At 40.1% G+C, this 13,864-nt stretch overlaps 1 protein-coding gene across 32 annotated transcripts in view; it reads left to right on the forward strand.

Annotated features, from left to right (window-relative positions):
- dst (dystonin) overlaps positions 1-13,864 on the forward strand; it is a 114,896-nt gene that overhangs the window by 78,326 nt on the left and 22,706 nt on the right. For 28 of the 32 annotated variants that reach the window (XM_047811989.1, XM_047811997.1, XM_047811992.1 and 25 more), the window contains 13 exons: positions 834-960; positions 1,085-1,138; positions 1,364-1,599; positions 1,687-1,816; positions 2,011-2,210; positions 2,532-3,027; positions 3,300-4,768; positions 11,509-11,670; positions 11,783-11,953; positions 12,149-12,315; positions 12,645-12,804; positions 13,063-13,389; positions 13,548-13,632. In XM_047811989.1, coding sequence (XP_047667945.1) covers positions 834-960; positions 1,085-1,138; positions 1,364-1,599; positions 1,687-1,816; positions 2,011-2,210; positions 2,532-3,027; positions 3,300-4,768; positions 11,509-11,670; positions 11,783-11,953; positions 12,149-12,315; positions 12,645-12,804; positions 13,063-13,389; positions 13,548-13,632 — 3,784 coding nt within the window. The remainder of the gene's footprint in view (positions 1-833; positions 961-1,084; positions 1,139-1,363; positions 1,600-1,686; positions 1,817-2,010; positions 2,211-2,531; positions 3,028-3,299; positions 4,769-11,508; positions 11,671-11,782; positions 11,954-12,148; positions 12,316-12,644; positions 12,805-13,062; positions 13,390-13,547; positions 13,633-13,864) is intronic. The other 4 variants (XM_047812003.1, XM_047812007.1, XM_047812023.1 and 1 more) reach the window with 1 other exon arrangement.

The raw sequence follows: 13,864 nt of genomic DNA on the forward strand, positions 1-13,864 counted from the left end.
TTACAGAAAAAATCTCTAAATATCTAAAATCTAAAAATCATAAAATATAGCAGCGTATACAGACTTGCCTTGCTTTTAATTTGGCCATTACCTGAATGCAGCCTGGGGTGGGAGAGAAAGAAAGGGTGGACGAGTGGGTGCAGAGCAACAGCAACATAATCTAATAAGAGAGAAGAAGCAGACGCAGCTCGGAAAATATTCCCCTCATTTTCTATTCTTTCCTAATGCTTGGATGTTAATTATCTTATGAATTATGTCCCAATATATGGTCACTCTTATTCTCCATGAAAATTGCAGCTGCATAGCGAAAAAAATTGACCTTGACCAACTCTCCGCAACAAATACCCCATGTCCTACAATACAGTAATATTGCTCCTGAATTGTAACATGGGCTTAATTATGTGTATAATAAAATTCTTACTGACTGTTATTAGTTGTGCAACTGCTCGTAATAAACCATTTTCATGTTGTCTTGAAACACGTTTCCAAGCAGCACAATTAGACTGATACTTTGCTAGAATTGATGTGTATGTATCATTGCCAGTGTTACCTGTTAACAATCCTGGAAATAATTCCTCAAATCAAATTTACATCATGTATATTTGTACAAATTGTGTACAAATAAGCTCAAATATTTGAGCTGCATTAGGATAAAAAAACAACTGCTTTTTTTTTTTTTTCTAAGTTGTCAGAAATTATATTGAATAGCCTCCTCTTTCTTGATAACATTAAAATGAACTCTCTCCTATTAATTTAGGGAAAGTTAACAAGATGCATTTTTTGCATTTTTGCTGTTTACACTGCTTTACAAGCCAGATTTCTCTCTCTTACAGCGCTTGCTAGAAGAATGGACTGCTAAAGCTCCCGCTGTCCAAGACATAAATAGTAAAGGGTCTGCACTGTGTACCCTAATCAGTGTTTTGACATCACCAGCCAAAGCCAGAATGCATCATAAACCAGGTATTCCCAGATATTATTTTTAGGAATTTATGAGCACACTTATATTGTGCCTCTCTGTCCAAGGCAATGTTTCCAGTATGATCTTAAATAAATGAAATGTGATGAAATTTCTTTTACTGCCTAGGTTCAGCAGTCAGTAATGGCTCAGGTCCAGGAGCTTCATATCTGACAAACAATGGTAAAGTTCAGTTTGTTCTTTTTATTATTTTTATGTATTCCTTGCCTGAAAACCTAAAATTGCACATAATACAATTTCTGCAGCAACTGAAGGCTCAAATAATAATAATACAAATCTGTTGGTGGTCACACAGTTTGTATACATTTAGATTCTAAGAGGCAAACCAAATGTTGTTTATTTGACATATTTGATACGGCAGATGAATTGTTTCTGTGCTGTTTATAGAGCTGATTCTGGTGGAGCAGAACATGTCCAGCATCAATGAAGATTATAGCAGCCTTGGGGAGCTGCTGAAGACCAGGTCTTCAGAGCTAAGTGGGCTGTTGCTAAAGGTCCAAGGGGTCCAGAATGAGGCTCATTCAACACTGCAGTGGCTGGAGAACATGAAGAAAACAGCTGTATCTTGGAACTCTGAGCCAGCAGGCAAAGATACAATGAAAATGCAAATCGAACGGCAGAAAGTAAGTACACTCGTTCACTAAATTACGTATAGCTGTTTTCACATAAACGCATTCAAATGATGTTTAAGTAAAATCAATATTTTTTAGGCTTATGAGGAAAATATGCTCCAGAAACAGCAACAATACCAAGAGCTGAGGGAGACGTTACTCCACCTGATAGAGGAAAGCCCTGATTCACCTGAGGCAGAAAAATGGAAGAACATGCTGAAACAGATAGGTATGCATACTGTGAAATCTTCATTAAAAATTAAATCTATTCCATTCTAATCCAACTTTTAAACCCCTAGTATTGACCAGGTGCAAATCTTCATTCCATGAGTCTTCTGTTCCTTTATGTAAAAGCTCTTAGTTGCAATACTCCCCTGTAAGACATTTTGAGTGATGCTGCCTGTGCGGTGCTCCATTTTACAGATGCAGGATGGGAGGAGGTCAAGGGATCTGTGGAGAACAGGAAACAGCATCTGGAGGAGTCATCCCGCATGCTGGAGCTCTTCCAGACTAACCAACCTCAGCTCTCACAATGGCTTCTGGAGAAAGATCTGATGATGAGTGTTCTGGGCCCTTTATCTATGGACCCCAATATGCTCAACATGCAGAAGCAGCAGGTCCAGGTAAGGGTACTACAGCAGAAATACAGTTAGAAGAAAGCTACTGCATTCGATGAATAGTGTATAATACATACTGACCTTGCCAACTTTTGTGCATTTTAACCTCGTGCCGCAATTTAGCACTTATACAAGAGGGGCTTCATTTTCAACAGAATAAAACAGATGATGAGACATTTTTATAAATCTTGGCAGGGCTGTACTTAAGTATCCTAAAATATATAGCAGGTAATTTTACATATTTGAAAATGCTTAAGACAAAACCAGTTTAATTGTAATATGAATTGAACCTGAACATAGTGAACAATATTTCTAACTGAATCCTAGATTCTTCTGAAAGAGTTTGAAGGCCGCAAACCTCAGTACGAGCAGCTGAACGAAGCTGCCATGGTTATCAGTTCTGCATCAGGAAATCAAGACCCTACTGGAGAGAAGGTAAAGACACAGCTGGATGCCATCAACCAGAAGTGGCAGGCTCTGACAAGTCAGCTGTCTGAGCGTGATGCCCTCATTCAGCAAGTTGTGGGTAAGACCACTCAGTTCCAGGATCTTCTGCGGCAACTAGGGGAGAGTGCAGCAGATCTGGAGCTTCAGCTAAATGGCCAGCAGACCCTCAGCACACAGCCTGATGCTGTCAAGAAGCAGCTAGAAGCCACTAATGCAGTCCTGGCTAAGCTATGTGAAGAGAAGAAGAGGCTAAAGGAGGCAGAAAGTCTGTGCTCTGAACTTTCAGCTCTAGTTACTGAGGAGTATCTCAGAGCCAACCTCACAGCACAGCTGGAAAACATCTCCAAGCCCTTTAAGATCCTTGAAGACAAAGCAGGTTTGTTGGGTTACATACACTGGCCAGTGTATTATGAATAATGTGTGGAAATGTGTAATTGCTTACATTTACAATGACTAGTCAGACGTTTGCACATCATGTATTTTTGTGTTCATTTGCTCAAAAGCTTTACTTTACAGTCCCTTTACTGTCTCACGATCACATTAAGAGACATCACATTTGTAACCCGTTAAAGTCTGATACAGTCAAGTTTTGGAATAGATCAGAATTACCTTTGCTTATCTTATCTTGTGGTCTAATTATTTTTTCAGGCAAGCGGATTCAACATCTCACCTCCACCTTCGCAAGCTCTCAAGAATTCCATCGAACATCGAAAGACTTCCAGGGCTGGATAGAGCAAATGTTTAAGGAGCAGGCTGAGCCTCAGTCAGTTTCAGCCAAGGAGGAGACTCTGTTAGAAAGTCTAAGGGAGCACATTGCTATCCAGAGTGCACTGAGTGAACAAGAGGAACAATACAACAACATTATGCGGGAAGCAGAGGCTCTCCTACAGAACACGGAGGGAGAGGAAAAGTCGGCCCTCCAAGGACAGCTCTCAGCCCTTAGGTCCAACTGGGAAAAAGTAAAGCGGGGTGCCATGGAGAGAGCAGAAAAGCTCAATGTTGCTATTGAGAGAGCCAAAAAATACAAAGAACATGCAGAGAGCTTGGGAACTTGGCTGCAGGAGTGTGAAGACAGGAAAAACAAGGCAAAGTTCAGTGTAGATCCTGTAGAAGTAGAAAACTCCCTCTCACAGGTAAAGACCATCCAGCGGGATGTGGACAAACATCGTGGTCAGATGGAGCTGCTGAATGTAGCTGCTGATAGCCTTCTAGAAGTGGCCACAGCAGATGTCGATGATTTGCAGGAGGAGAGGATTATTATTGGGAACAACATGGATAAGTTGATTGAAGGGTTGCAGCTAAAGAAAGAAACTCTTGAGAAGCTCTCACAGAAGTTGAAAGAGTTCAGTGACACAGGCAAAGAAATTTCAGACCAAATGGAGGGTGCCAGGAAGCAACTAGAATATCACTCTGGTCTTGGTGAACAAGGTTATAGTAACAAGAACCTAACCAACATGAAGGCTCAGCAGAAAAACCTAGAGGGTGTCCAGAACCAGATAGAGAACCTCAAAAGCCTTGCTCAAAGTTTAATCGTGGATGTACCAGAAGTTGAAGGGGTGGTAGATCTCCTCCTTCAGGCAGACACTTTGGAGAAAGAACACAGCTCCATCAGTAAAGCAATTGAAGACAAATGCAACACATTGGAGAACAAACTGCAGGGCATTGGACAATTTCAGGACAGCATTCGAGAGATGTTCACCACCTTTGCAGACCTGGATGATGAATTGGATAGTATGGGCCCAGTAGCCAGAGACCTGAAAACTCTACAAGACCAAGAAGGAACCATCCAAAACTTTGTGACAAAACTTCAGGATCTGATAAACAGTACAGCGAGTGCCAGAGAAAACTGCAAGAAGATGCTCGAGTCAGAGGTCTCACCAGATCTACTGGGTCTGAAGAGAGACTTGGAGGCCCTGAGCAAGCAAAGTGGCAAATTGATGGACCGGGCCATTGGGAGGAAAGAGCAGGTTGAGGAAACACTGAGACATTTGCAGGAGTTTTATCACAAGCTGGACACTTTTACAACTCAAATGACTGGTGCAGAAGAGCAAGAAGAATCCCAAGGACCAGTTGGAATGGAGACAGATTTTATTAACCAGCAGCTGGAGGCTTTCAAGGTAAGATGTGTGTTGGTCTGTTTGCTTTTGTTGTGAGAGAAAACCAAATGTGCTTCTCATCTATTAATAGAGTCATTATGTTCAAGATAGCTGACTATATGTGCACACAATTCTTTTGTTCTCATGTGAGCCTTATTTATCCTAAAAGAATAATGATATGGCTGCAGTAACGTTATATATAAGAACAGCCTCTGTCTTTTTGTTTTTGGTGAAATACTATATCAGGCATAAACATGTGCAACATGTTAGGGCATGCTATAAACATAAGAATGGGTGTTCTGTGTGGTCTTTTATTCAAAAGACATGCACTGTACAGGATTATAATAAGTCCAGTGGTTGGGCTAGACTTTTCCCTGCATCACTTTTGTAATGGGCTGTGTCTGCTTCTATTTTGTATACATTATATGGCCAAAAGTGTGTGAATACCTAAATATTGATCATACCATTCCATTTCTCTAAGCTAACCCATGTTCATGAAGCTCCACCCTAAGAATATACAGTGACATATAAAGTCTCTATCAAATGACTGACACATTCAAACACAAACAAGCTTTTTAAGACAAGAGTGAAATAAAACAAGAATTTTCCAGAAGGGTTTTCTCAGCTAATTAATACACTTCTGCTGAGGCCATAGCTTAAAGCTTTTTTTTTTTCATATCTTCCAGATTATTTTTTACAAGTAAGAAATGAAAGCAAATCTTGAATGTTACACTCTTAATAGACAACCTCAGTAGTGTGACATATTGTGGCCACATGCTAGTTTATGCTAGGAGATGCCCCTTTCAGTTTGTCAGTGAGCATCTGCTGGTAACAAAAGAGTCCCTGCCCATTGGCTCTTTGTTGGTGGAGTACATTCAGCCAGCAGGGAGTCGATGTGGGTCTGGGTGTAGAAGTGACCCTGTGTGCTCCTGTTTCATTCTGTCTCTGCCAACAGCCCATTGCTTAAAATGAAAAGATTTCATTTCATTTTAACTAAATCTTTATCATGTTTAACATTCAGAACCATTCTTAAGATTGTATTTTGACATTATCCTCATAACTTATATATATATATATATATATATATATTTTATTTGGTCAATTCAGATAGAAATGAATCATATAGGCTTCATTATTTCACATTCCTTTAGAATAGCTTCATGCTAAGAGAGAGATTATTGGCAACTTTAGCGGTGTACAACTTCAGCGTCTGCTTAGACGTCCCTTCTTTATCTGTATAGACCATGTGGTTTCCTGGCAGGATTGAAAGCTATATTTTATGGCCCCGAACATCAAACATATTCTGCTGGTGTTAGAGGAATTTCTTGATGTCTGGTATGTTCAAGGGATGTGAGATTTAAACTCCTTTGCAGTAAATCTTAAACCTTATATTTCAGAATGCGGTATAAAGCCTATTAATATATGTTTTCTTTTGAAGTAAAGAATTCACAATTTAAACAATGCATGTAAAGCACAAATATAGACAATAAAATATGTAATTTGTGTGAAAGGAGCATTTGTGTTTCAGTTATCAGCTGCAGCTGATCATTGCAGACTCATGCTGCCTTTCTTTTGTCTTGCATCTGTGTATCTTGGGGGCTTCATGCTGCTACTTCAGCTGCTGGGTCAAAATCATTATTGTTCTCAGTGACCCAGTCATTTAAGTCAGAAATTAACCGGATCAATATATCACTAAAAAGACAGTGCAAGAGTTGGCATTTTCTTTTGCCGGCTGCTCGAACTATTCAGACTGTCATTAGTGCAGAATGAGTTGCAGCAGAATTCCCCTGTGAAGTAAACACAATGAGCAATTCTAATGGATTCAGCTCATGTCTAATGCTTGATCTAGCTATTCAGTGAATTTATTGAATCTCATTCAGTGGCTTTTCATTCCTTTTTACAATTACAATCTTTTTACAATTCTTTCTCCATCTTTTTATATTATTTATTGTTCCTACAGTGTGTGATAGTATACTGTATGTTCTGTTTAAAGAAGACAGTTTGTTGTACTGGGGAGAACATGCTTTTTTCCCCACTACTTGTCCATGACCTCAGTATCTAACCTGAACCTAAAGGTATTTCTCTCAGAATCTTGATAGAATCTAACTCTATAGGTGATGACTGGAAGGAGAAAAAAAGCCTTTTGAAGTGCGATTTGAGTTTAGTCATCATCCCGACATCCCCCAAGAGGAAACATGAGCCCCTTGCACCAGTACAACAAGCCTATTTGCACATTGTTGTCTGATCATGACCTTGGAATTTTATAGCGATCCCCTTTCACTTGTCCCAGCAGTGTGGAGTTTGAGGAACACCCAATATCCATGAACTAAACCGAGAGCTCTAAAGCAAGTGTTCAGGACGTACTTTGTTCTCGTAAAAAATAGTTGTGTGTTTCATTAACTGGGCCTATTGTTTGTGCGAGCAGTGAAAGACACTGTTGACAGAGAATTTTTTTTCCCCTTTCCTGTCCTCTTTGTGCTTTGGCATGCATTCTCTCAATAACCAGTTAAAGCTAAAACTTTCCATGCCTGAAATATCAAATCACAATAGTACACTTCCTTGCTGATATGTTTACTATGAGCTATTTGAGTTGTAACAGTAACAAAGTCTTATCTATAAGACATAAATACACTTTTAAATTCTATTATGTGAATCTGTTTTTACAGTAAGCAACTGAGCCTGTGCAATGACAAATGTGCCACTTTTTTTAAATTCAGGGCCTGGATTATGGCAAAGGTATGTGTGATTCATCCTTACTGTAAACCCCACGGATCATTTTAACCACCTATTCATCATTGCCAGCTCTACACAAGAATAGCAGACCATTTTTGAACTCTCACTTCTCTGGAGTTCACATCAACAGAAGATAAAATATATTTTATTTATATATCATTTTAGTTCTAAACACTTTAGTGCCTGCTTGTTGGCTAAGAAAGCAAGCACTTGGCTGAGTTTGTAGTATTTTAACCTAGGACCAATACCTCCTTAGACATTCCAGCGTAATTAAGACAATATACAGATGCGTAGATGGCTTATTGCGTGATCATTCCAGAGAAAGAGAAGAAAGTAGGGGAGAGAGAGTATCTATTTCTTCTCTGTGTGATGTCATGCAGGAAGGAGCTGTTCACTTTTCAAGCTCATTTTCTCCCTTACTAAAGGAGGGAGGGAAAGATATTCTCAGAGCTGAAGATGACTAAGAAGAAAAGTCAAATGGTCCATGCCACAGAGACTGAGGGGGGAGAATTTAAATAGGGTCAAGCGTCTACCAATCAACATGTGCTCTCAGGACAAATGGAGCCGTGGCAGATGTTGCCAGAATAATAAGGAGGGGGCGGGGCCTTGAGCTCATTGCCAGAAGGGTGTATGTCATTGCCGGGTGGACCACAAGAGAGGCAGGAGCAGCTTTGTGTTTATCCTGAAGCCCTGCCGCTTTGTTACAAATTAGAGGATTTGTAGCAGGATGTCACCTTCAAATGGAGATATTTTTGAACGTGTGATCACTCAGGAGAGCATGGAAATACAAGTATTTCTTCCTCTATGGATTTTGTGACGGAACTTAGGACTGAGGAAACAGGCAACAATGGGCAAGTTGTGACAGTGAGGAGATATGGAAAGGAATAGTGTTGACTGCATGAAATAGGATATTCTCAAAAAAAGAAAAAAGATAGCATTAATAAAAGAGTCCTTTATTGTTGGAAATATTCAGTTCTCAACATGTAAAATTCATTTAGATTGTTGACTTGTTTTTTTATTGAAAATTATATTTTATAAATTTTGTAAAGTTCTATATATATATATATATATATTCATGAAATGCTACTTATCAAACATTATTTATATTTATTGTCCGTGTCGGGCGTTCGCTCGAGATGCACACAGATTATTATAGACTTTTTTGCTTTAAGCTGACAGGGTTTTGCACTGAAGATATACCTCATTATTAAATTTACTGGATACTTTAAGTGTTAAATGACATCAGAATGGGCAAACCTCTTAGCAGACCTGACTGTCTACAGCAAAATCCCTCATGTGTGGGGAAACCAGAAGAAGAGGACCTGAACATTGATGACTGTTATGTTCCCCAGAGGTCCATTTATGACACTGTGCGTCTGAATGAGCAAATCGACTCTGGTTCGAAAGGGAGTCTGGCGTCCAGGCACTTCATTGGCACTCTGCCTTACAGCCACCGCACTTTGGACATGACCACGCTTTGTGGAAATAGTGTCCCCGCCACCTCTAGCACCTTTGATTTGCATAGCAGGGAAGTGACACGACTGGATGAGCACGTATTTGATGGGTATAAGCTCAACGGAGACATTGTTCGGGGAACTGGTACCATTCTTGGTAGGGTACAGGGTGAGAAGAGGGAGGCTCCACAACCCCGCCGTTCTTGGAAAAACTTTGGGCCGGCCAACATCAGCGAGTATGGAACATTATGTGCTTATGGACCAGACCGGCAAGCCCTGGTGCGAGTGGGCCAGGGTAGGAGCATGACCAATTCTTTAACTTCAGAGGATGATTCTGGCCTGTGCAGCCCCACTACAGAGCAAGAACGGAGGAAGCAGCGAGCCGTGATGAGACCAGGTCCAGGTACCAGGAGCCTCTCTTCCACTGAGGCTGTTCACTTATCTGATGAGCTGAAACCAGGTCAGTCTGTCAGTTCAGGGCAAGAGGAGTTTCCATTCTCACCTGTCAGAAGTTTGGTACCAACAACAGTGTACTACACAGACTCTACAAGGCTTGAGGACCAGCACTGTAAAGAAGACACATGTACCATAGATATCAGTGACAAAGAATGCACCATTTTTAATGATCCATACCCAGAATTACAAAGCAGGATTACAAACAGAATACTAAACTCTACTTATAACAGCCAGACCAGGACACACTCAGGATACGATGAACTGCCCACAGCTGAGCTTTCTGAGGACACATCTCAGGAGGATTGCGAACTGCTAAGTGTGGTTGTGACGCAGCCCGAGCAAGTCTCACATTGCTGGATGCTTGCAGACCAACATGTCACTAAAGATGTTGAATGTTACGAAAATGAACAAAGAGCAACAGAGTCCAAAATGGCCGATTTGGAAGAGTTTTTATTGTCTGTGGAAAGGGAGGCAGCTCTCACCAATGGAATAAAAGCGACTATGAATTACATGGGAGACGAGGAGTTAGAGAACTTGTTAACATCCTTAGCAGCATGTTCACAGGTGGATCACACAGACACGCAGTCCTCACAGGTATAAATGATCCTTTTTTTTTTAAACAAAAGACCTTGTCTTTTATGGAAATTACATGATTTAGGATTCCTGGGAAGTTAGATAGTACTGCTCTTGCTTTATCTTAATCATGAGCTGGATAAATGATGTTTGGTGCAGTAATATGTCAGTGACCCCTCTTCTCTGATCCTACACAGATCTGCATTGACTTCAGCTCCTAGACAGAGACTTGTTTTAGACTGTTTGCTATGTTCAGTGGTGGAGACTCTTGCCATAAATGGATTGAGTAAAAGTAAACACCATTCAGTTACACTATAAAGTAGCAGGGACTCCAATAATGGTTTACTCTGTAAAGAATTTCTGCATTTTCAGCTTTGTATGACGCTGTCGGTGTCTGCACATGTTTTCTTGAATACTTTCTGAGTTCTGGAAACAAGTTCTGTATTAACATGCACTCATTCGACACTTCCATTGCAACCAGAATCTCTTTAAATAGCCAGTATGATTCGGAAACGGATTATTTGACTCAGTGTCCTTCAGCAACATTCCGTAAACAACATTTAACAATAAATAAAAAAGTATTAAACTTTTAGCTTAAACAGAATCAAAAGCAGCACAGTACCAGCACGTGGTACAGTAACTATAATATCAACAGTAAAAAGGTAACAGTAATAGCAGGAATTTCTGGACAGGTACAGTATTTGCAGTGGTAAATTAGATCTGCAAGTGAGTGTGTGCTACTGGAGCCAGCAGATGTATATAACAATAATTAAATAATAATAGATGACTTCCAGAAAGATGCGTTTGTCAGTGGCATAACATGCAAGTGGAAATTTCTTTGTACCACCCGTGATACAGTAGAATGGAATAATAGAACTCTGCTTAGCTCTGGTAAGAATACAGACTTAATTTAAGGTCATACAGACCTTTTTATGTGTGCCTACCATGTTAGGACTCTTCTTAGGTATACAGACCCTGACAGATGCCTTTAAACCCATTCATAAATTCGCCTCTATCCCGTGGAGTAAGGTCATTGGGGTGGTGCCTTTTGGTTCCTGTGGACAAGCAATGGTCGGTTCATGTTTGAGCAACAGATTGTATGCCTACAAAGTGACTGACATGGTAAGGGATAAAATAATCCAACGAGTCTTGATGCAAAGTAGGTGTATACTATAAATTGGTGACTGAATGTATATGAATAAACCAAGCCAGTCTTTTCATATTTCATAATCAAGTGTTGATTATAATATACTGAGAACAATGGCTAAGTGACCAAAAGCCTGAGAGTTCAAACCCAGCTTTGTTAGCAGCTGCCAGTAGGTGCTTGGATGGTATTCTTTCTTGGGACTCTATGTGCTAGATAAATAAATGTCCCAAATCTGTATTTATTTTTTGTTTAAACAAGTCTTCAGAATGGCTTTAATCAGTAACTAATCAGGGAGCCATAATAAATTACTGTGTCACTTTAAGCTATGTGTCTTAATGAGATTTGCATCACTGTTTCCACTAAACCTTTGTCATTCTATGCTTTTCTGCTGATTTCAGGTTTTCCAGAAGGAGACGGTTGACTCACTGCAAGCACAACTGCAAGAGGTGAACTGCATAGGCCAGAGCCTTATTCAGAATGCCTCCAAAGGGACCAACACTATAGCCCTTGAACGTGACCTGGAGGATGTCAATATGAGATGGAACACCCTGAATAAAAAGGTTTATAGAAATTAGGGCTCAAACAGCAATTGAAAAAATGTCATAAAATACTTGTAGTGATGTCTTTTGAAATGTTGTAATATCGGAGTTGTTGTGTTGCCATTGCTCTCAGGTAGCAGAGCGTTCAGCTCAGCTTCATGAAGCTTTGCTGCACTGTGGGAGGTTTCAGGATGCTCTCGAGTCCCTGTTCAGCTGGCTCAAAGACACCGAAGAACTGGTGGCTAGTCAGAAGCCTCCGTCAGCAGAGTTTAAAGTGGTCAAAGCACAAATACAAGAACAGAGGGTAAGGGCTTAATAGTTCTTCTGAATTTTGTCTCTCCAAATAGACTCTTGATTGAGCTCTTGTGACTGCCCTCAAATAAATGTTTGTTTAGCAAATTTCCTCATATAATGTTAGACTTTATTGAGATTTTAGCTCTATCATGCATATTTGGTTTCCTTTGTATCCCATGTGTTTGTTTTTCTCTGGTTCACTCAGCTCTTACAGAAGCTGCTAGATGATCGCAGACCCACAGTGGAGCTTATTAAGAAGGAAGGTGGGAAAGTGCTAGAGATGGCAGACTCTGTAGATAAGGAGAAGATTGGAAAGGAGATTGATAGCCTGGGGAAGAGATGGGATGCTCTGCTAAAGAAAGCTGAGACCAGGTAAAAATTACGATTTAATATGCTGACCTCAGGAAATCAGCCGATGAAGAGCCCATCCCTTTTATTTAATAAAAAAATAGCACCTGGGTGCTCAGGGTTTTTACTTTTACTTTTCTAGAGTAGGACTTTCAAACTATATTTTGGATATAGTATAATAAGACCACATGGCATGTGGTTATCTAGATATGGCATATGCAGTGTGTTCTCTTGTGGCTGTATAACACAATACCATAATAAACAGCATTTTGTGTTGGTGTAATTTATATTTCTACATTTACCGTTAATGACTGATTATGTATGTTAGGCATAATGTGTTTTTTTCCTGGTAGACGCAAACAGTGTGAGAGCATCTTGGGTGTCGCTCAACAGTTCCATGAGACCTTAGAGCCACTAACAGAGTGGCTAACTGCTACAGAGAAATGCCTGACCACTTCCGAGCCCATCGGCACCCAGACCTCTAAGCTTGAAGAGCAGATCTCCCAACATAAGGTACGCGCATACATGAGAGCCTTTCATGCTTAGCCTGTTATGAGTAGAATTTTTATTTTAAGTACCCATCTGGTTTGATTCTTCTGTAGTAGCTTTATGCTATTGTTATATTTGGTCTTTTATCACTTTGTGTTTTGTGTTTGATTGTATTTATGTTTATTTTCTCTTGATTTTTCTCATTCTCTTTATGTTGGGATCGTCATCCCTCTACCCATACGTTTCGCCCCATCTACTCCGTTTGCCATTTGTTCTAATCAGGCTTTAGAGGAGGAGATTATAGGGCACAGCAAGAGCTTGTACCAGGCAATAAGTCTTGGTCAGGCTCTGCGGTCACTCAGTTGTGTGGATGATAAAGAGCTCATCCAGGCTAAACTGGACAGCACTCAGGGCAGCTACATCGAGTTGCAGGAACGCTGCCGCATGAAGGCTGAGCTGCTACAGCGAGCCCTGGCTAACGCACGGCTGTTTGGAGAGGACGAAGTAGCACTCATGAACTGGCTGGATGAAATACATGGCAGATTGAACCACATCTCTGTCCAGGATTATGCACCGGCTATACTGGCAAAACAGCATGCTGACCAGCTGGTAGAACAGACCTCCTCCTCTTCAGTCTTCAGTTTTTTCACCTTTAATTTATACTTTACTTTACTGGCTCCATTAATATAATTTATTTGTTTAGTTTAAGTCATGTGTGGTCATTTTGTAATTCCTGACTAGAGGTAATTCACATGTTCTATGTTCAGGCACTTCATGAAGATATTGAGTTAAGGAAGCAGCATGTTGAACAGGCCTTACAGAATGGACTTGAGCTGCTCAAACAGACCACAGGCAAGGCTTTTTTTATTTTTATAGTCCATACTATCAAAAGTGTATTTGTTCATTAATTAGATCACAATGATTCTGGATGGTCAGAAAGTGTTTTTTGTTTGTTTGTTTGTTTGTTTTTAAATAAGTGCACAGCTTTATAAGTACCTGCTTTCCATAACATACAGGACATGTTTATTCATAGCAGAAGCTCCAAATAAATTGCTATAAAATTGTTCTCTATAAGGAGATGTTT

This window comes from Tachysurus fulvidraco, chromosome 4, assembly GCF_022655615.1.
Source record: "Tachysurus fulvidraco isolate hzauxx_2018 chromosome 4, HZAU_PFXX_2.0, whole genome shotgun sequence".
Taxonomy (NCBI): Eukaryota; Metazoa; Chordata; class Actinopteri; order Siluriformes; family Bagridae; genus Tachysurus; species Tachysurus fulvidraco.